The sequence below is a fragment of the Globicephala melas genome, chromosome 1 (assembly GCF_963455315.2).
Source record: "Globicephala melas chromosome 1, mGloMel1.2, whole genome shotgun sequence".
In the NCBI taxonomy this organism is placed as follows: Eukaryota; Metazoa; Chordata; class Mammalia; order Artiodactyla; family Delphinidae; genus Globicephala; species Globicephala melas.
Window position 1 is genome coordinate 99,156,672 of NC_083314.1, and position 24,252 is coordinate 99,180,923.

Sequence of the window (24,252 nt, forward strand, 5' to 3'; positions counted from 1 at the left end):
CTTAGAAAGTTAAAAACTGCACTGTCATTCTTTTAGCATGGCAGAATTGGAAAAGTACGTTTTAGTTCCCAGAAATACGCTTGCTAAATGTAGAGTGTTAACAGGTTACCTTGCCATGCTCTCTTGCTCAATTTTCTAAAAGGGAAGTGGGCACCCCTTTCGAAAGGCATTCTGTCATCTATGTGAAAGAGCTTTCCTATGAATTGAAAAACAGCCATCGAGTTGTTAAACAGAAGTTCTACTTGGGTAAGGTTACAGACCTGAATGGTATATACTTTTCCAACATCTTTACCTTAGGTTAAAGAGGAGTAGTATGAAATTCCTAACCTGAGAATGGGTACAATTTTTTTAGCAATCATTGATCAGCTCCTTTTGAACTATCTTTTTTGTTGTTTTTGTTTTCTAAAGCAGCATAGTTCAGAATCGACCATTGAGTATTTTTTATTAACTTCGTAGTTTATTAACCAACAGAAGATTCTTGATTATCAGTATCTATGAAGGTAAGTAGTTGCATAGACTAACACTTCTACACACACACACACATACACACAAACACACACACAAACACATACGTAGCCAGTTGATATGCATTCTATTCTAGGCATGCCGTAAATACACTTCCTTACCACAAACCCCATATACCTAATGAAATTGTTGTTTTTGTTATATGGAAAGTATATTAGAGGTTGCCAAGTTAGACATCATTAAGAGGAATAGTGATCTCTTTATTCAACAAATACTGTTTTTCTTTTATTGTTTGCCTACTGAGTTTCTTTGAATATGGTGGTAAATCTGACCAAGAAGGTCTCTGCTCTCAAAGAGTTTACATTCTAGTAGGAAAGAGAGGCAATAACAAATTTAAAAAATAAAGTCAGGTAGTGGCAAGTATAAGAAATTCAAGTAGACTGCTAGTTTAGAGAGTGACTAGGTCACTACTATAGTTGGGTAGTCAGGGGAGGTCTCTCAGGGTGGTAACATTTAAGATTAGATATGAATCAAGAAGGAACAACCATATCCCAGTCAGAAGGAACAACCATATCCCAGTCAGAAGGAACAGTTTGGACAAAGACCCTAAAGCGGAGATGAGCTTGGCTTGTTAAAGGAACCAAAGGAAGGCTTGCTGGAGAGTAGTAGGCAAGGAGAGGAGTGATCTGAGGCTGGATAGGTGGGTAGGGTTGGATCACTAGGCTAATACACTGTCAGGAATTTGGATTTTATTCTAAGTGAGATAGACTAACTGCCTTTAGAGGGATTTAAACAGAGCAAATACTTTATCTGGTAAGTGTTTTAAAAAGATATCTCTGGCTGGTATGTGGAGATTGAATTTCTGCCAGGGAAGACTAGAAGTGAGGAAATCAATTAGTAGGTTTATTGCAGTCTTTTAGAGAAGAGGTGATGGGGGCTTGGACTTCATGGAGAGGGTAGGGTGCAATAGACGATTAAAAGAAGTAGATACATAGGAGCAGTGTCTATTAAGAGAATTGAGATTTAGGGAGATGTAGAGAGCCATTTGTGCCTTACTGATAATCCTAGGAAAGGAAACGGACTCTGTATGCTAATGGATCCTACCATCTCACTACCACAGTTATCATGGTCCTTACCCCCATAGACTTGTCCATGGGGCTGGACCCTTCTAACACCATTGCCCAGGTGTTTTCTCATTTTGGTTGGTTATATTAACTTGTCATTTCTAGAGAAGTTGCCTCCTGTCCTAAGAACCCTGTGCCAGTCTTCGTATGCTTTCAGGACCATTATCAATCTTAGAACTGATTATGTAGAAGAATAGGATTGGGTTTGTCTTACTCCCAGACTCTCGAAGGCATGATGTTTCCCTGAAGTATCTCCTTTTTTCTTATGAACAATTGGTAGTCCCAGCATAGATAATAAGTGTATGTATGTTAAGTGAAAGAAGTGAGACATAGAAGACCACATAATTTATGATTCCATTTACATAAAGTGTCCAGAAAAAGCAAATCTATAGAGACGGAAAGCAATTAGTGGTTGGCTGAAGCTGGGGATGAGAACAGGATTAAGTATAAATGGACATAAGGGATCTGGAGTGATAAAAATTCTCTAAAACTGCATATAGTGATGGTTGCACAACTTAGATTTACTAAAAATCATTTCATGTACACTTGGAATGGGTGAATGTTATGGTATGATAATTATACCTCAATAAAGTGGTTTAGAAAAGGAATTATAAGGGGTTTTCTAGATGGACAAGAAGTTAAAAGACATTCCCAAAAGAGAGAAAGGTAGAGTTAGAGAGTCATGGAGGCACTTTGGGGCATCTGCAGGGTATTACAGAAACACAAATGAATCCATACATACATACCACAGAAACCTTGGCTATCTAGAGATAAGTTAACACAAGACTTACAATACGTATGTTGGGTAAAAACTGACTACATATTGGGAAGAATTAGTAAAGGAAAGGTATAATGGATATAATGGAAAAGGTTTAGAGTTTAACTGTAAATTAAAAGGTTTTGGTTTTCTTTTTGCTCAGGTGGTAACTAAGGAGTCATCTAACTGCTCCGGATCTTAAGTTTCTTAACTACAAGGGAATGAGGTGGGAACAGGGAGGAATGTTGAACAAAACTAGTGGTTTTCAAAGTGCACCATGATTTATGAAGATGCTTTAGGGTTCTGCACATAATGAAGTAATTGACACCAAAACACAAAGAATAAATCCCTGAAGAGCCAGGTCATTATCTTTAACTCAATTTTTAGCATCAGTGATGTTCTATATAAGAATTCATTTGGAAAAAAGATTTGTCACTAAAAAGTATGAAGAATACTAAACTAGCGAAGTTCTAATATCCTGTAGTTTTGGAAGCCAAAAAGCTGGACTGTTGGGACCTCCCTGGTGGCGCAGTGGTTAAGAATCCACCTGCCAATGCAGGGGACACAGGTTTGAGCCCTGGTCTGGGAGCAACTAAGCCCCTGCACCACACGGGCTTGTGCGCCACAACTGCTGAGCCTGTGCTCTAGAGCCTGCGAGCCACAACTACTGACCCCACATGCCACAACTACTGAGCCTGCGCGTCTAAAGCCCGTGCTCTGCAACAAGAGAAGCCACCACAATGAGAAGCCCGCGCACCGCAACGAAGAGCAGCCCCTGCTCTCAGCAACTGGAGAGAAAGCCCGCGTGCAACAACAAAGACCCAATGCAGCCAAAAATAAATAAATAACTTTTTAAAAAAAAGATTTATTAAAAAAAACAGCGGGCCTGTTTTCCAGTTTTAGTCAAAGGATACATAGACCAAGATATGTTAGATACTCAAATTTTCATTGAGTTAATTTTAAGATTTTTTTGCAATTAAAATATTAGTTATAAACATGTATACTTTAAAATCATGTTACCTGAAATTCCTAAGTAACAGATATTTCTAACACTTATTTGTATTTTGAGGATTTTTCTAGTCAAAGAAAAATCCATTTATTTGTCGAGAGCCAGGCAAGGTGGTTGTATTTAGACATTCCTGATAATGAAAAATCAGGGATTTTTCTCAGTACACAAAAGACAAGAGGAACAAGTCCTTCTTCTCTTGAAATCTTCAAGTTAGGCATTTAGCAGCTTAATCATGCAGAATCAGAATTGCTTTTATTATTGTTGCTGCTTTTGAAGAGCCACTTACAAAATAACGTTTTTTCTTGATAACAAATGACATATATACGCATAGAAAATCAGGAAAATACAGTAAGTATAAAGAAGAAAATAAAAGCATCCGTAGTCTCACCACCTGAAGGTAACCATAGTTACCATTCTGGTATGTTTTCTTTCAGTCTTTTTACTTAGCACTTACTGTGTGTACATTCTCCTGAATCTGACAGGCTAAAAAAGAATTACAGATCCTAAAATAATTTTTTTGCATGGTATTTCATTTATTGTTAGCCATTTGGGTGATAGAATATGTTAATTATTTTGTAAAAGTTTGGTGACTGAAATGATCTTGAGACATTTTTAAAGGAAAGATAAGTAAGACAGTTTGAAACCAGGTAGCAATGATTTCTGCATGAAAAACTGCATTATCAGTTGTGGCTGACTTCAGGGAAAAAGGTTGTATAATTTTCTCATCATTATGAAGTGCTTCCACTTTCGCTGACTGTTGCGTGAGTGACCTTGACTATTGCCATATGTTCCTCTGTTTATATAATACATATCTACTTTGGGGAAAAATGTATATTACTTTCAAAAAATAAGAACTCATTTCCTTCCTTTTTTTTAAATAACACAACACTCATTGTGATAGTCAGCATTTTTGACCTTGTAGTAGTTCTTACTGTTAGTTTTCAGAAGCGTTAAATTGCTTTCATTGTTGTCCAGGCACTATTGTAGAAATGATAAAACCTAATGAGTACAAAGAACACTTAACTGGGTAATAAAGGTATTAGAGCTCTACATTACTATGTAACCTTAGAAGAATTCATCTAATAAGTTCTCTGTTCTTTTAGTCACTTTGGAATTCTTTTTGACCACCTGTTAAATCATGAGCATGTTAAAATTTTTTTCCTTCCTTTCCATTTCCTTTTTTTAGTCACTATTTTAATAGCCACCTTCCCATCATTCTCTTCCACTTTATAGTTTTCTGCTTAAATCATAGATCTGATTGTGCCGTTCTTCTACTCAAACAATCCTGGTAAATCTCTATCCTATAAGAGTATTCAGTTGCTTGCATATGTTTATGTGCTTACCATATTATAAACTCCTTAATTTACTTATCTTCACATCTTCCATGGTACTTTATTGCAGTGCCATGCACATATAATCAATGTGTAACAAATAATGTGTAACAAATATTTGCTGAGTTGAATTGCTTATTTATTTCCCCCTCCCCACCCCCTACCCCAAGTTGAATCTTGTCTTTGGAATTGTATGCTTTAAGTTGTAATTCTTTCACTTAATTTGTATGTGGTTCTCTCATTTATATGTGAAAATATAAATCTAGCTGCTCTTCTGTCTACATAGTCATTCAGCTTTATCTGTGTACCTAGTGTATAGCCATGTGTATAATCTTTCTTACTGTTAGCAAAAGTCAGTGTTTTATCAATGTTAAGCAAAATGCATGTGAAGATTAAAAACAGCAAGTATTCTATATAAAAAACTAGTAACTTTTGATTATATGGTTTTGTAGTACATTTTTTGACAACTGCTGGCTCAGCTTTCTTTTACCTCACAGATTTAAGTGATCTGATTAGGATATACATATATAAAAGATACATGTGGGACTTGATAGAGTTCTTAGCAAGTTAAATTTTCTAATTTTTCCATATCCAGAAAAGATACTTTTTAATCTAAAAATCACAAAATATTTTCATTTCAATATAAAATACCAAAGCATTAAAATCTAATTATAAAATGGAGTTTTCATAGCACCTGTGCTTCTGAAAGAAAGGAAATACTGGCAGCGAGATGAATTAAGACTATTAAGGTCATTCAGGCAGGTGGTACTGAGAACTCAAACTAAGGTAGAGGAAAAAGAAATTAATAGTTTCTAGATAAACTGTAGAGCTAGAATTGACAGGAATTGGTACCTGGTAAGGTGTCAGGAATTAGACATACTTGTTAGAGGCAAAGTCAGGCAATACTTATTTCTAGATACTTGGTTAATGCCACTGTAAATACTGCCCAGGATTTCCCACCTCTGTTACTTTGTTCACATCATCTCATTCTTCTGCATGTTCAATTTCCCCAGGCTAAATCTTACCCATCCTTTAAGGTCCAGCTTATATCCTGTCTATTCAGAAGTTACCTTCAGGTGTGCTCTCGGTGGGGGAAATGCTGAACTCTTATACAATTTATATCTAATTTTTTATTAGCATTTATTACCTCATATTTGTCTTTCTTGTGCATCTTTTCACTCTTAACTAGTGCCTTATATATAATTAAGTAAATCATTTTGAATTGAGTTTTTGTCTTCAATTGATAAAAAACATGATCCAGTATCAAGTTAGATAAACTGCTTTCCTTATAACTTACTCTAGGTTAAAACACACACAAAAAGCCTGTATTTACCTACTGTTTTTGAAAACAGTACTTTTTGTAATCTTTAAATGTAGATCTGCATCAATAATGGTTTGGGGGAAAATGATCACAAGCACAAAGGCTTACATTTTTAGGATGGTAGGTGCTTAGGCTTCTGTAACCTCAGTTCTCGTCACTGTATGATTTTGTTCCAGTTTCTTTTTGTAATTTACTGGTAAGTCCTTGAATTGTGAAACACAAAGGAATTGGCCCTTCTGTTCTTTGAGGTACTGACATCTAAATGGCGAAACTGTTTGCATAATGTTCCAGAATTCATTGAAGAAGTTTGTACCACAGCCATGGAAATGGTTACAGTCTATAAATCAGGGTCCTAGGAAGCAGTGCTTATGTGAGGTTTTCTTTAATCCCCCAAATTAGACAATTGAAAGACGCTTTTACATAAAGTGTTTCAACTAATGTTTATATGTGACTAGCATCTCACTTCTCTTTTAAATCATCTATCCCCTTATATCTGAATGAAGAATTTACCTCCATAACTATATTTTCATGACTCTTAGAATATTGAAAAGCTATTTAAAGTATTTATATATGGTTGCATATGAAATTTTCTTTAATGGTTTTCCTTTAAAGTTCTTTTTAATAGAGTAATGTTAATATTTTAAAATCTGATCAGAGATGCCAAAAATCCTTTTAAGAATGTAAACGATTGAACTTGTCAGAATTAAATAATAAACATAGTTTCAAATGTTTGTTAATGTTTTTGAGCTCACTCCAGTAAGGAGAGCAGTTGGATTATAGCACAACACAGCATTTTAGAACATCTTCATATCATCATTATAAACATTATCATTGTTATATTATCAAATTCCTAACATTGAGTCTTTACTATGGCACTAGGCACTACATACAGTATGTCATTTAATCCTTAACAAAACACATTATTAGGTTTATAATTATTATATCCATTTTGCAAGGGAGTTCCTCCTGAAAGTCACCGAACTAGTCACCATGATCATCCCACTAGTAGGAACCAGAGCCATGACTCCAGAGCTTTTGCCTGCTATGTAAGGTATAAGTGAGACTGCATACTTCATGAGGACCGGAGCTCTGCTTTGCTTCTCACTTTATGCCTGTGCATAGCATAATGCCTGGCACATAGTGGATGATTTATAATAAATTTATTATAAAATATTGGTTGGACAGATTTGCCTCTTATAGAACAACAACAATAACAGAAGCCCTCAACAGAGCTAGGCTTAGTCCTTGTAGCTTGGGTGAATGTATTCCAGGGATCTTACATTGGCACTCTAAATACATTTATTACAGAGAAACCATGTTAGGTGTGGCTGGAAGGTTTATGACTGAATTCTGAGAGTTACATGGGTCTTTGTACACTATGAATTCGACTGCCACTGGATAGCATGGCTTCTATGGGGAAATACCTTTTCAGACAATTTTCAAATGGACTTTGGGAATAAAGCCTATTGGTAGGTAGGTTGGAGGTTGTGGCCATATGAGGAATACGATGAACCTTCCCTTGGGATCTCAAAGTCACCATTATGAATATTGGTGATAGTTTTTAAGACCTCAACATATAAAAATTGAGAAAAGTTGAGGTTCTTCAGTGATGGGGGGATGAAGGACTTTGAATGTCCTAGCTTCTCTCTTTCCTCCCTATATGCGTCTTGCAGCAGCTTCTGAAAACTGAGAAGCCTGGGGACAATAATCCCTTCTCCAGACCAGTTTCTTCATTTTTCAAATGAAGAACTTTAGACTTAAAAAAGTTAGGTGATTTCCTGAAGTCACAGAGCTGTTTCAATCACACAGCTAATTTACAGTAGAGGACTAGATGTAATTTCCAGCATTTAGTGCTTTCCAGCTCTACTAAAAATGCTTTCAGGCACTCTTTAAATTGAATAATTAAACCTTTACATAACAACTTCAGTGTTATGTTTTACCATATATTAAGTCTTTGAAAATAAAATCCTTTGTGCAGTACCTAGATAAGAACTAATATAAGCATATTATTCACAGTTTGAATAACTTTTTACATGTTATTTGATTCATACAGCCGTGTGGGTTGGAAGGGCATATGTTATCACTGTTCCTATTTTAAGGATTAAGACTTAGAAAGAATAATGTCACACAGCTAACAAGTTGAGGAACCAAAATTCAAAACTAGATTTTCTCAGCATAAGATTTGGAGTTGGACTCACTTAAGTGAGATGTGCAGTCAGCCTGGAAGCAAGTTGGAACAAAGCAAGCTTCTTGGTTGTGTGGTGGTCAGGTGGAGTGGGTGAGCCTCTTGGGGGGAAAGGAGGAGGTTTGGGAAAAGGCCTATCACTGAACTCTATAGTGAGGGAATAAACAGTGGGTAAAGTAAGGGAGTAGATTTTGGGATATGGCTGCAGTGAGTATACAGTGCATGAATTTTACTGAGACGTCATGGTAGAAAGGAGCTTTTTCTCAGACCTAGGTTTGAGTTTCTTTTTCACTACTAACTAGCTGTGTGACCTTAGGCAAGTCAGTTGATCTTGACAGTGGACTCATCTGTAAAGTGAGGATAATATTAACTTTGTGAACTGTGCTCTGACTGCTCAAAAGTCTTTTTTTTTTTTTTTTGGCTTCCTTCTGGTTTCTTTGTATTTCAGTATTTTTAGCAGCTACCTAGCTAAATCATGAAGTAGTTACATATGTTCCCATACTGAATGCAGAAATACTAGAAATATCCAACTGAAAGGGCATCAGAATGACACCAGCTGCTGTGGATCAAAGAGAATTTTTATTACCTTTTTTTGTGTGTGTGTGACAGTCTTGATACCCAGTCCATCTCAAGTTTGGTTCTCGCTTTTTATTTTTATTGTTGTCTATGAAATAGTAGTTAGTGAATTGTTCCATCATTAATTAATTTTAGTTTTTATTTTTTCTAGTTGTATAGGTTTGGAGAGACAGTGTCTGTTGTTTTTTGGACAGACACTTGGAGACCAGAAAGCTTTTTTGACAAAGTGAAGAAGAACAGACAAAACGGCATGCACACATTATGCTTACTAGGTAAGGGCTGTGGAGTTTCTTTAGGGTGACAATGTGGAGTTGTCATATTGTTCTCATTTTGATTTTGTGTGAAGGTGAAACTGTTCTGTGGGATACAGGCTAGCTACTCTGCATGGCATGCTCTCCCCCGTACTCTGTGGAGAAATGACTTTTCTGTTCCAAATACGACATGGCTACTCCTACATACGTGCCATAGTTCGTGCTGCTGCCTACTTACGCCCTAATAGATCCTCGCCAGCATTCCATCTTTTACCCATTGGTCCAGTAAGACCCTGTTCTGGTCAATTTACAGCAATTCAGTAGACGTATTGAGCATTTATTCTTACCACGTTCCATCCTGTCTTCCTTATGGTGTCCTTTGAATACTGCAGTATTAATGCTATCAGAATCACAGAATTATAGATCTGAAAGAGACTCTTGACATCATCTTACTGAAGCCCTATTTTACAGATGAAATTGAGGCCCAGAGATATTGAATCATTTTCCCACTGTCACCCAGATTATTAGTTGCAGAATTCGTAGAATCCAAATAGCCTGTTATTCACAGCTCTTTTCACTGTATTATGCTGCCAAATTCTGTTTCCTACCTAGTGTGGAAGTGGCTGGGATCACTGTCTTTGTACACTAAGCTGGTGGTACTGATAGAGCTTCAGAAGGGATGGGCTGCGTTTGTCAGCAGAGGTACTGGAATTGTACTGATTCACATTTGCTATCAGTTCCTATTCTACAGTGTGTATTGTAAAAATGCTATAACCAGAGCTTTAGTCTGTGGCTAGTCAACAGAAAAGAAATAACTGGCATCTTTGATAACTTTGAAATGACACTTATACTTGGGATCAGAAGACAAAATCTGAGTGCTACTATATACTAGCTAGAGAATATTGTCAACAGTCCTTACCTTTGCCTTCATTTTTATCAAATAGGAATAATCTTTTCTTGCCTCATGGAAGTGTTTAGAGCAGTACTTCTCAATTTGTGGTGAAGGACCAAATTTTTGTTCTTTTATTTGTATGTGTGTGTGTGTGTGTAGATATGTGTGTATATACACACATACATAAAATAAATATATGTAAAAATACATATATTTATTTACTTTTAAGTTTCTAATCTTTTGTGTCAAAGTCAAATTACTGTAGGTGTTTGTAAACACTTACTCCTGTAGGTTTTTTTTTTTTATCATTTATTGGGAACAGAATACTCACATAGTGGCATCAGTCCTCGGATCATACATTGAATTGCACTGTTTTAGTGATACTGTGTGTGAAGTCACAGCAGAAGAATGTCTGCCACATAGCACAGAATCAGGGCAAAGAATGAACCCATGGTTTTGGCCTCTGTAGTAAGTACAGATATTCAGAACATTAGAAAAGACTTCTATTTGCCAAAGGCATTTAGGTTATTTGTATAATATAGACAGTTCTCTATTATTCAATGATATATAATTTGTACATTATCAGAACCTCAATCAATATGTCTCTTTTAAAAGAGAAGACTGTAGAAAAGTTTTACTAATGGTTAGCATTTCTTATAGGGTAGAAATCAGAAATTATCCAGCAGGGGTTAGCAAACTAGCACCCGTGGATCAAATCTAGCCTACTGCCTGTTTTATAAATAAAGTTTAATTAGAACACAGCCATGCTACTTTATTTATGTATTATCTGTGGCTGCTTTCATGCTCCACTGGCAGTGATAAATAATTTTGACAGAGACCTTGTGGCCCTCAGAACCTAAAATATTTACTACCTACGTCTTTACAGAACACGTTTACTGACTCGTGATCTAAAGTGAAATTCTGCCTAATCGGATGTGGTACACCCTGTATCCCCCAGTGATTCTCTTTCCCATTACCTTGTATTATTTCTTTTAAGTCTTACCATCCATCTGAATTATTTTATTAACTTGTTGGTTTTCTTCCCTACTTCATAAGAGCAGGGACTTAAGTCTTGCTAGCTCATTCAGTTCCAGCTAGAATACATTCCTTTTACTCCATTAACATTGACATCTAATTAATTCTAGATCTAGATCAGGCCATGCATGCTTCTCTAACATTTTTTTGGCTTATGCCTATATCGCACAATTAACTGGTATAATAATGTTTTCTTATTTTAGTTTATTATCAGGGCAGTTTAGTAATTCATTATTAATTAGCTTTATAGTTTTGTGTTTAGATTTTCCATGTGGAAAGATACTAGTTTTCCTTTTTTTGTAGTTCCTACTGGCAGGCCAACTGTAACACACTTGTTAATTCATGTGGAATATGCCATTAGATATATCCATGTTATCTTAAACTTAGATCCAATTAAGGCCAGCAGTATGGTAGAAAGTCAAACTAGAAGGATGTGAGAAGGACAGCTGTTAAATGGACTTTTATTAAAGGCAGATGTAGAAGTATATGCAACTGAGGGATAAAAAATAAGGATTCATTGGAACTCAGGTACTAAAAAGCATGTGTGTGTGTGTGTGTGTGTGTGTGTGTGTGTGTTTTACAACAGAACTGAGGTTTTAAAACAGAACGGGGAGAAAAGTAGTCTTAAGAGGCTACCTGATAACATCTTCATGTATCATAAAAAATGGGGGAAAGGAGGAAAAATAGGATTTATCTTTTGGAAACTTTGGAAGGACAGAAAATCAGTTTACAGTATTTATTGAGTATTTACTCTATGCCCAATGTGGAGTTAGGTTCTTCTGGAACACTAAGGAAGTATTAGACATGGGTTCTGCCCTCAGGGTTTTGAAATCTAGTTGGAACTAATGTGCTGTGTACATGAAAGTTTATAGAACAGTTAAGTTCTATTGTATGGAGAGGCAGGAAGGACAGACCAGAACTTTGGCTCTTGAACTCTCTCTAAGAGCTGCCTCTTTTCTTGGCTTTCCTGGGAAAAGACAAACAAGGTTAAACAATATATCTTCCTTGCTCCATTAACAAAAACAGGAACAAGGTGTGAAGTATAAGATATCATGATTCCAAATTATCAAACCATAGATCTCATCATTTAATCACCTGGAATTCTCATTATTCAAATTAGTACCTATTTATTGAATGCCTGCTATGGGCCATGCCCTGTAGGGATTATGTCATGGTATGAAACCATAGAGAATTTAAAATTTACTTGGAAGGATAAGACTGCTATATATAATGTAATTAGAGATTAATAAAATACAGCATTAATTGTATGGCTATTTCAGAGGACAAAGAGCATTTAAGAGGAAGTCAGTAAAGGCTTTCTGAAGGAGCTGGGACTTTTATTCTACTTAAAGGGTAGATAGTTTAAGATGGGCTGGTGGTAGTAGAGCCATGTGAACAAATTTATTCAGTAGAATTTATGGAGTATCTACTAGGTACTTTGCATTATGCTAGGTACTGGTACTAAGATGAATAGGAGAAGCTTACATTCCAGCAAGTAGAAGTAGAAAGGAATAATTATGGCCTGTGTGAAGACAAGGGAAAAGTATCAAGATAGGTCTGGCTTGAGATTAGTTCACTAATGCAGTCTTATGTTCAATTAAAAAGCACTTGCCTGTAAAAATTCTTCCCAGCCCTCTTAATTTTTAAAATCAAATTCTGTAGAGCATATCAGTAAAAAAGTAAAACTATTGAAGATATTAAATTAAAAACTTAAGTATGACAACATTTCAGAAGCTCAAGGTGAATACATTAATAAATGTGTTTAATTTTTAAAAAATATTACAACTACTGTGTAAAGGAGCTCAAAGTCGACTTATATATCATTAATTGTATTGCAGGCCATATTTCAGTAATAGATATACATTTTTTTCCTATATGTGCCAGACAACTGGAAATATTAAATAATTAATGATATTTCGAACCTGAAAAATATATTCACTGCTGGTTCCAAGAACATTTAGAAATACGTGTAGGGATTATCTCTGGAGTATTTTCCAAGCAAATACTTAGTATCCTTTATGAGAAAAACTTTTATAATCACTTGGGAAAGCTGTAGAAGTCTATCAGAAAGACCACTAAGTTGCACTATATTTATTTTTGCAAAAACAAACTTTGACTGAACCATTTGTTTTCAGCATGTAGAACAGGAAGCAGCTGTCGCTCTTGCTGTTGTGTGCTGAGTTCCTGTGAGGATGTAGAGTGATTCTGCTTTTTTACCTTCTACCGAATTGTTTAGCTGAGCATCAGTGATTAAAAAGCGTAAAGGATCAAATCTTTGTGATGCTTGCATTGTCAAGCTTTATTAGAGCAAAGACTACGTGGGTTTTGGCCGCTGTGGTAGCCCTGTACCTGGCTACCAGTCAGTGCTCAGGAAATCCCAATTAAAGTATGAATACTTGGTATTAAAGTATTCATAAGTTATTAGGCATGTCTTACCATTCACAAGAAAGCAAAAGTCTCTTTTCAAAATGTGGTAAGAATTTTCTTTTATGTATGTTACATGCATTGAAGCTTATATTCTAGTGCCTGAAAAATAGGTAAGAAGAGGAACATAACAAGACTTTTCAGTTGGTTCTATGCAGTTACCACCTAATAGAAATGAACACAAAAATTTTGATTAGCTGTTTGGTAGTGTATATGCCAATATTTATCTAACTCTTTCCTGTGTCTTCTTTTCCAAGAGGAAATTCGATCCTTTCAGGATGATCTCAGGGCCAACTTCATGTTTGTTTTCTAACTAATGACGTTTACACAACCACAAGCTTCCCTTCTTCCTCATATTTCCTTTAAAAAGTGGCCAGATACAAGTGTGAGGACCGATTGTCATAGACTCAATCAAATTAGCATTTTGGAGACTTGAGAATAATGTCTACCACAAACTTAGGTGACTCAGTTGAAGTTTACACGTAGGATTTTGGATAAAGTAGTTAATTAAAAGAGAACTATTTTTTACTTCCTACAGACATCAAAGTAAAGGAGCAGTCTTTGGAAAATCTAATCAAGTAAGTTCTTATTCTGAGAAAGCTTACATCTACTTTAATTCCGTGAACAATAAGTTCTACTTAAATAACATGAGTTCTAAAGATTGTTGAAAATCAGTTTTCAGTAATAGTGCAAAATTAAATACTTTCAATCTTATGAAATGATAAGCAGTGTGATAGATAGAGTGGAAATAGCAATAGATTTCTTGGGTCAGTACTGAGAGCAGTGGTTGGCACCCGATAGGCACTCAGTAAATATTTGTGGAATGAGTTAATTGGGAGTCAGAAGACACAGGTTTGAGTCTTGAGTTGGCCTCTGGGCAAGTTATGTGCTCTTGGGCAAGTTACTTCCATTTCTGAGCTGTATTTTCTTCATTTGTATAATGCGAGTACTAACCCCTTTTGCCTATAGATGCAGTGTCCCATACAGTAGCTGCTACCCACATGTAACTAATGGGCACTTTAAATATGTATGGCTAATGTAACTGAGGAACTGAATTTATAATTTAATTTTAATTAAGTTAAAACATACTCAACTTAGTTAATAGAAAACATTTAAGTATATTTAGAACAATTCAGTATGTAAATCTACTTTTACAACCATGAATTTTATGAAATCTAAATACAGACCAAGTATTTCCAATGAAAATTTAACATTTGAATTAAGATGTGCTAATATATAAAATACATTCCAGATTTCAAAAACTTAGTACAAAAACAATCTTTAATAATTTTTATAGGAATAAATGTTGAAATATAACATTCTGGATCTATTGGGTTAAATAAACATACTAAAGTTAATTTTTTCTTTTTTTTTACTTTTATTAATGTAGAGACTATAGAAAATTTAAAATTCTGTTTACTGCTTGCTTTATATTCCTCTTGGAGAGTGCTGACTTATAGAATTGTTCTGAGAGTCAGTTAAATAATCTATATGAACTGTTTTGTAAACTGCAAAAGCAGTGTTTTTATTTTGATCATTGGGCAAATGTGGTAGGCTTTTGAGGCATATGGAAGTAAACATCTTATCCTCTAAGATTTTGAGATATTTATCTCTTTAGTTTACTTTTTTTAGAGGAAGATGTGAAAAGAGGGATATGTGGTTTAAACATGGTAATAAAAATGAACACTATAGAACCTGATTAAACTAAGGTATAGAACAAATTGCCACTTATTTTGAATTATTTTTGCCTGAAGTATCACTTTGAATAAAAGTAACTTTGATCTAAATATTACCTTTTAAGTTGTTGGACTTTTATTTCTGCCAGCATTTCAGTGAGATGAGAGGGCATTTGAAGTAGAACAATGAAAAAAGCATAAGAAACTTAAGATAAATGATCACTGTATCCGTGCTTTAATGTATACTTAAAGTGGTTAACAAGTGACTGCTTCAAACATAATGTAGACTATGGTAATTGAGTATACCTGGGGGAGTAACTGTGTTAAAATGTATTGTATAATTTCATGGCTAAGAACAGTGGCATCTAGTTTTACACTTACAGGGGAAGAAAGATCTATGAACCTCCTCATTATATGAGTGTAAACCAAGCAGCCCAGCAACTTCTGGAGATTGTTCAGAATCAGCGAATACGAGGAGAAGAACCAGGTACTGAAGAACCTTAAAAGGGCTCTTGTATTCCCCTACTGTTACACCGAGATGTGTATGTAACGTCTGACATACACACACATATATATACCAACACCACTGAAGTGAGAGTCAGTGTGTTTGCATTGCATTTTTCCATGTCACTTTTTTTCAACATTACCTTAAATCTCATAAGCTGAATGTTCTACTGAAAAATAATGGAGTTCCTTCTAGTAAAATTAATATCATTCTAGAAAGTAAGGATTTTTTACAAATTAACTATAAATCAGCTTTTATGTAAATATGTTAACATATAAATATTTTGGTAAAATACAGAACTTCCATTTTAGCCCAAGTCTATGGTAAACTCTGTCCTGTAAAAGTATACTTATTCTACTTTTTCTCATTTTCAACAATGAGACCAGGTATAGTTTTCTTCAGGATAAAGACAAGAGAATTTATCCTTATATTCCTAATATCTAGACATAGTATTAATAGATGTGGTATATCATAAAATGTTCACTGTCAGTAGGTTTTTATTGAGACGTTCTTAAATGAATCTGTCATTATATTCTGTTGTAAGGTGCTGACTGGCTTTGAGCACCTATTTCTTGATAGAAAAGATACATGAAGAGATTCTTGAATAACATTGGCCTCAGTAGGCCTTGTTAAAGTCATGAAACAAATAATCTGCAAGGGTGCTCTATATCCATACCTATGCACAGAGTTCCTTACATGCCTGCTTGTCCTTGTAGAAATCATTTGCCCCATTTTGACCATTTTTCAATCAGGACAGCTTTCCCAACTAAACAAAACCACAAGAGCGTCAGCCCTTCAGCTGTCAGGCCAGAGTGAATAATACTAAAGTTCACTAATGTTGGTCATTTTGAACTTAAAAGCATAAGGGGGCTTCCCTGGTGGCACAGTTGTTGAGAGTCCGCCTGCCGATGCAGGGGACATGGGTTCGTGCCCCGGTCCGGGAAGATCCCACATGCCGGGGAGTGGCTGGGCCCGTGAGCCGTGGCTGCTGAGCCTGTGCGTCCGTCCGGAGCCTGTGCTCCACAATGGGAGAGGCCACAACAGTGAGAGGCCCGCGTACCGCAAAAAAAAAAAAAAGCATAAGGAATGTCATAATGCCTATTATTTGTTAAGGGCTATGTAGTTTACTAAGTACTTTCATATCTGTTATCTTAGTCCTTAAACCACCATTTATGACACTAAAAAAAAAAAAGAAAAAAACTGAAGTTTGTCACATAGTTAGGTGGCCAAGCACAGACTCAAATCTGTGTATTTAGCTTATAATCCCCTGGTTTTTCCAGTATATCTTGGCCAGTGTAATATATCTCAAACGTTTTATTTAAAATATAAGCATGTAATAAACATTGTTCACTCGGAACTTAAAGACAAACACTATGCAATAGAGTATGGATACAGGAATTATTCAAGTCCTAAAAATTTTTTTATTTTATTTTTTTTTTTGCGGTATGCGGGCCTCTCACTGCTGTGGCCTCTCCCGCCGTGGAGCACAGGCTCCGGACACGCAGGCCCAGCGGCCATGGCTCACGGGCCCAGCCGCTCTGCGGCATGTGGGATCTTCCAGGACCGGGGCACGAACCCGTGTCCCCTGCATCGGCAGGCGGACTCTCAACCACTGCGCCACCAGGGAAGCCCTCAAGTCCTAAAAATTTAAACTAAGGTAGGTCTTAGGAATTCTGAAAGGGTAAAGTTAGGCAGTACTACTTTACTTTATATGTCAGGTAGTGCAAATAATTTAGAAAAGCCTTAGATAAATCAGTAGATAATGAGTGCTACTGATCTATCTACTGATTATCAGTAGATAATCAGTCCATAATGAGTGACTAAGGAGATGTAATATATTTGGGTCTTCTTTAAATGTACTTTGGTACTAGTGTTAGTTTGAATGGATTCAGGATAATGCATTTGCTGAATTGAATGGTGGTATCTTTTTCTTTTTTTAATAGCAGTCACCGAGGAGACACTCTGTGTTGGCTTAGCCAGGGTTGGAGCTGAAGACCAGAAAATTGCAGCAGGCACTTTGCAGCAAATGTGTACTGTGGACTTGGGAGGACCATTACATTCCTTGATTATCACAGGAGGCAGCTTGCATCCACTGGAGATGGAGATGCTAAGTCTGTTTTCCATCCCAGAAAAGAGCTCAGAATCCCAAAGCATTGATGGACTCTGAACATAGGCATTTTATTGTTAGATGTTAATTTCAGTTATATATGCACATACACATATTTGTATAACAAATCAAACAGGTCTTTTGGTTTACCTAGTATGTATAAAACGAGTGACCAAGAAGAAAGATGCTGACTCAACAGTGCTTGGTTTCCTTTGGCAATGAGTTTTTTCCCTATGATGTCATCAGTTTTTGCTGCTATTTTGGCAGTTTTTCAGGATGTACATACATGGAGCAGACCATGCTGGAAAACTTAGAGATAGACATCCATCGACAGAACCATTTAAAAGCAATTTTTGTTTATGAAATCAATTGATACAAGGTGGAACTTTCTTCTTCTTAAAAAGTCAGATGTCCTGACTGCAAGATAAGTTGTCCTGACAGCATTTGGTATTAATGCATATAAACAGAGGTGGGAAGAATAAGTCCCCACCCAACAGTCCTACTTACTTAAAGCTCAGCTGAGCACATGCCACAACATGACATCCTTTTGAATTGCCTTGTCTTGTTTAGCTGACGTCCTAATTATGTGCCTCATATTCTGCTGTATTTTGGAGGTTATATAATTGTTGAATTATAAATGTTCAGCCAGCCATGTACAGTTGCTGTTTGGTTTTAAGTAGCATCTTTCACATCCAAGCTGACAAATGGAAAACTTGCTGACTACAAAATAAAATCTTTAAAAATTTACGTTTGAAAACAACAGTGGATTGGTCAAGATTTATCATATCTCTTAACAGTTAATATGCCTCTGTATGTATGCAAGTAGCCACATTCTTCTTCCTAGCTGTAAATCACACTCCATTTATTATGTTTCATGACTATGAAGTCTCATACTTTTGTCAGTTTATAACAGAAATAGCTTTGCTACATGTTAGTTTAGTTGGTCTAACTCTGAGTACCATTGACCCTTGAACACAGGTTTGAACTGTGTAGGTCTGCATATACGCAGATTTTTTTTTCACTAAATACATACTGCAGTACTACACAATCCATGGTTGGTTGAATCCTCAAATGGTTGAATCCATGGATGTGGAACCAGGGATGTTTTCAACTGCATGGAGGGTCAGTATCCCTAACCCCAACATTGTTCAAGGTCAGTCAGTTGTGTTTTCATGGCCTCATCAACTTATCTGAACTCTTTGTTCAGTAGATTCATAGGAAGTTGAGCAACTACTTCCCTACTTTCTGAAAGCATCAACTAAGAAGAGATTATTTTGAGTTGTTTCATTTCATTTGAGATAAAAGATATTTTAATATATGTGAAACATTCTGTTTTCACTATGTTGGATGAAAAAGAGGAGAGAAACAAGGGCATTTAAGTACCAGTTCTGTATTGTTTTTTTCTAAGGTGTTAAATTAAACAATGAAGAATTATAAAGTGAAGCCCTTCTGGTTTTGGTAGTGGTGGAATAGCTTGTAATGTACAAACCCTCCCAATTATAAACTCTGGAAAAATGTAATAAATAACTGTCTAAAGGCACTGGGGAGTGACCAGAAGCAGCCTGAGAACTATGCTTATATGACTTTTCCCTCAGGGCATTCACCAGTCTGTCTGGTGAGGGGGTGGCTAGAACTGAAGAGAAAGTTGCAGTCTTAATGACTTGAGGTATTGGAGGAATTGGGGGCTGCTTGAGGAGCTGTAAATTGAAGGAGGAAATTCTAGAAATGAAGGTGGCACTGATGGAGGAGACTTCCAATCTGCATATGATTTCCTCTTAAGTCTTTTGACTAACTCCTGCATTGTGCATGTGCAGGGAAGATTCTAGTGAACCAGGTGGAAAGCCATAGCTGGAAGGCTGAAAAAGCTGAGCAGAGATTGTTGCTCTCAGTTGCAAGAGAAAACAGAGTTTGAATCCCAACAAGCTAGAAGGCTTGGTAAGTACCTTAGGCTTTCCCTCAAATCCCTAGAATGGTTGTGTATTATCAGAAAAGGCTGTGCCCAGCACTAAGGATTTGTGCTAAAACTAAAGACAAAATCTTTAACATAATGTAAAATCAAGCTTCCATAAAATCAAGGTGATTAGCCAATAATTTAACTGCCTGCTAGAACAAAGCTTATTACTTCCGGAGCATAACAAAATGAATCAATCTATCAGTATGCCTAGAATACTATAAAATATTATGAGGCATGCAATGAAACAGGAAAATATGACTTATGGTCAAAAAGAGAAAAGCACACAGTAAAACGAGATCCCAACATAATCCAGATATTGGAATTCGCAGACAAGGATTTCAAAGCAGCTATTAGAACTATGTCTGAGGATGAAAAGGAAAAGTGGTTGTAATGAATTAATATAAATGGTACGCTCAGCAGAGAATTGGAAACAAACAAAAATCCCCGAACGGTTGGACTTAACAACAGAGTGCAGGTGATAGATGAATAGAAATTATTGATATCTATCTGAGGAATAAGGAAAAAAGGTTAGAGGGAAGAAAAAAAAAGCACAGAACCTCAGTGCCATGTGGGGCAATATCAAGCAGTCCAACAAAGATGTAACTGGATCCGCAGAAGAAGAACAGAAAGGAAATAGGGTAGAAAAAGTACGAGTAGGTAAAGGCCAAAATTTACCCAAGTTTGGTGAAACTATGAATATACAGATCCAATAAATTTAGTGAACTCCAAGCAGAATAAATGTAGAGAAAACCACACCTAACACATCATAGTTAAAACTGATGAAAACCAAAGATAAGAGAGAATCTTAAAAGCCACCAAAAGTGGTATTGGGGAACCCACCAGGGAATAACAAAAACTGACTACTTCTCATCAGAAATAGTGGAGGTCATAAGACAATGGAAAGACAAAATCTTTACACAAATTCAAAAGCAAAACAAAACTCTTTATCAATCCAGTGTTGTATATCCAGTAAAAATTTCCTTCAAAAATAAAGGCAAAATAAAGCAATCTTCATGAAAACAGAATTTGTCACTAGCAGACCTGCACTACGAGGAAAGCCGAGGGAGAATTTTTGGGCTGAAGGTAAATGACATCAGCTAGAAGGAAGGAAATAATAAGTATGTAAGTATAAATGACTATCAGGTTTTCTTTGCTTCATGTTTTTAAAAGACAACTGACAACATAGCATTGTGGCATATATGTAGCTGTAAAATATATGCAAACAATAACACAAGTTGCAGGGGGTAAAGGGAATTATACAGTTGCATAATTATAATTATGCAGGTTGTTACATTTTATTTGAAGTAGTAGAATACTAACTGTAAGTAGACTGATAAGGTAAGGGTATGTATTATAATCCCTTGTCAACTACTATCAAAAAAACACACATGGCAGAAGTAAAAAAAAAAATTAAGGAATTAAAATTGAATACTGAAAGATACATGGTTAACCAAAAGAGGGCAGGAAAGGAGGAAATAAAGGTCAAAAAACATAGGACAAAGAGAAAACAAATAGTAGAATGGTAGAGTTAAATTCAAACAAACCAATAATTGCTTAAATGTAAATTAGGTAGTCTGATGAAAAGGACTAGATTTTTTTTTTAAAGCCTCAACTAAATGTCTCTAAGCATTAAACTTGAAATATAAAGACAGGATGAAAGTAGAAGAATGGGGAAAAAATAGACCATACAAACAGTAAGCATAAGAAAACAAGGGGCTCTATTAACATAAAACAAAATGGACTTCAAAAGAAGGAGTATACTGGAGATAAAGAAAGACTTTTCATAAAGAGGAAAGGGGCAGTTCATGAAGAAGACATATCCTACATGTGTATGCATTGAATACCAGCTTGAAAATACATGAGGCAAAAATTGACAAAACTGAAGGACGATATAGACAAATCTACAAAGTTGGGGATTTTAACAGTCTTCTCTCAGCAACTGATAGAAGTAAACAAAACCAGTAAAAATATTGATTGGACAGCACCAACAATTTGGGTCAAACTGATCACTACAGCTAACAGTGGTAGACTAGACATTATTTTCAAGCACATATGAAACATTCACCAAAGTAGACCATATGCTTGGCCATTGACCACAATGGAATTAAATTTTAAAATGCTGACAAAAAGATGTCTATAAAAGTCCCAAATATTTGGAGATAAAACAGTATTTACTTTTAACTGAATAAAAACAGAAACATAAAATGTGAAATTTGTGGGATGCAGACCTTCGAAATTTATGCAGGTGCAGTGCTTAGAAATTTATTGCTTTAGAATAGAAAAGAAAGTTTTAAAATCAATAATGCAGTGGTTACTTATGGAGAGAGTGAAGAGTGACTGAAAGGGGACAGAAACGAACCAGGGTCATGAAAAGTTTCTGTATCTTGATGGGGTTTTGGTTGTATGGGTATAAACATTTACCAAAATTCACTCAGTTATATAGATTCAGGATCTGTGCATTTTTCTGTGTTAGGATTACCAGATAACACAGGGTATGCATTTAAATTGAATTTCAGATAAACAATGAATAATTTTTTAAAATACAAATATGTCCCATTCAATATTTGGGACACATTTATACTAAAAAAAAAAAAAAGATTATTTGTTTGAAATTGAAATTGAATTGAGTGCCTGTGTTTTTATTTGCTAAATCTGGTAACTCTAATCTGTATGTAATTTAACCTCAATTTTAATGAAATTGTAAAATGAAAAATGTACACTATTCATCAGCAGAAAAAGGATGAATGTTATTGGTTTTGGTCTACTATTGTGGAATCCCAGTGTTTTGGTCATTTCAGTTGAAACACCTAAACACTACAATCATTTGTTTAATAGTTGTTAGCCCTTTAATACTATTAATACTATTATTTTTAATACTATTTTAAACAATCATACAGTGAAATCACTCTCATAATCCAGATACAGAATAGTTCTATCACCCAGAAAAACTCCCTCACCCTATCCCTTCATATTCACCCCTCTACCCACCTATAATCCCTTGTAACCATTGAGCTGATCTTTCTCTATATTTTTGTCTTTTTGAGCATGTCATATAAATGAAACCGGCTTCTTTCAAAACAAAATGCTTTTAAAATTCATCCAAGTTATTGCATGTATAAAAAGTTCATTCTTTTTTATTTTTTATTGCTAAGTAGTAGTCTCATGTATAGATACACTGTAGTTTATCCATTCACTATTTGAACGAGATTTGGGTTTTTCCAATTTTTAGCAATTACATATAGAGTTGTTAAAATATTCACATACAGGCTTTTGTGTGTACGTTAAGTTTTTATTTCTCTAGAGAAGATAGGCAGGTGTGCAATTGCTGGGTCATATGGTAAATGTACATTTAAGTTTATAAGAAACTGCCAAAATGATTTACAGAGTGGCTGTGTCATTTTGCATTGCTGCAAGCAGTGTAAGAGTGCCCATTGCTCTGTATTTTTGTCAGCACTTCATATTGGCAATATTTTTATTTTAGCTATTCTGTTAGGTGTGTTGTGGTATGTCATCTTAGTTTTAATTTGCATTTTCCTAATGGCTAATGATGTTGAACATCTTTTCATGTGCTTATTTACCATTTTATATCCTATTTAATGAAGCATCTGTTCATGCGTTCTGCCCACTTTTAATTTGAATTGTTTTCTTATGGTTAAGGTTTGAGTGTTCTTTCTTGCTTTAGGCTGCGTTGTGTCTTCGTTGCAGCACATGGGCTCTTCGTTGCACATGGGCCCTTCGTTGTGGCACATGGGCTCTCAAGTTGCAGCGTGCGGGCTTTCTCTAGTTGCAGCATGGGCTCTAGGGCACGTGGACTCAGTAGTTGCGGTGTGCCGGCTTAGTTGCAGTATGTGGGATCCTAGTTCCCCGACTGGGGATAGAACCCAGGCCCCCTCCATTGGGAGCGTGGAGTCTTAGCCACTGGGCAACCAGAGAAGTCCCAAGTTTTCAGTACTTTATAAATTCTGGATACAAGTTCTTTGTCAGATTGTGATTTGCAAATATTTCCTCCCAGTCTCTGGCTTGTCCTTTCATTCCCTTAACCATGTCTTTGGCAAAGCAAAAGTTTTTCATTTTGATGAAATCCGGTTTATTACTTTTTTTTGTATAGATCATGTTGCTGTTACCATGTATAAGAACCTATCACCAAACTCTAGGACATGTAGATTTTATCCTATGTTTTCTTCTAAAATTTTTACAGTTTTGCAGCTTACATTTAGATCTGTAATACATTTTGTTAATTTTTTTATGAAGTGTGGGTTTTAGATGAAGGTTCATCTTTTGTTTCTTTTTGTTTTTGTTTTGCATATAGATATTCAATTGCTCCAATACCATTTGTTTAAAAAGCCCATCTCTATTGAATTGTTTCTGCCCTGTTGTCAAAAATCAGTTGGCCATATTTGTTTTGATCATATTTGTGTGAATCTATTTCTGAACTCTTTGCTATTCTGTCAGTCTATGTCTCTTTCCCTTCTATAATACTACACTGTCTTGATTTCTTAGTTTTATGGTAAACCTTAAAAACCAGCTAGCGTAATTCCTCTAGTTTCTTTCTTTTTTCAAAATTGCATCTGTTTCAGTTCTTTTGCCTTTCTATATAAATGTTAGAATTAGCTTCTTGACATCTATATAAAGCTTGCGAA

At 35.7% G+C, this 24,252-nt stretch overlaps 1 protein-coding gene across 3 annotated transcripts in view; it reads left to right on the plus strand.

Annotated features, from left to right (window-relative positions):
* The window catches only part of DPH5 (diphthamide biosynthesis 5), a 37,367-nt gene extending 18,962 nt beyond the window's left edge, over positions 1–18,405 (plus strand). For all 3 annotated transcript variants that reach the window (XM_030868827.2, XM_030868826.3, XM_070046939.1), the window contains 4 exons: positions 8,920–9,040; positions 13,909–13,948; positions 15,430–15,533; positions 17,495–18,405. In XM_030868827.2, the coding sequence (XP_030724687.1) occupies positions 8,920–9,040; positions 13,909–13,948; positions 15,430–15,533; positions 17,495–17,718 (489 nt within the window). In that variant the 3' untranslated portion in view covers positions 17,719–18,405. The remainder of the gene's footprint in view (positions 1–8,919; positions 9,041–13,908; positions 13,949–15,429; positions 15,534–17,494) is intronic.
* Positions 18,406–24,252: the final 5,847 nt, after the last annotated feature.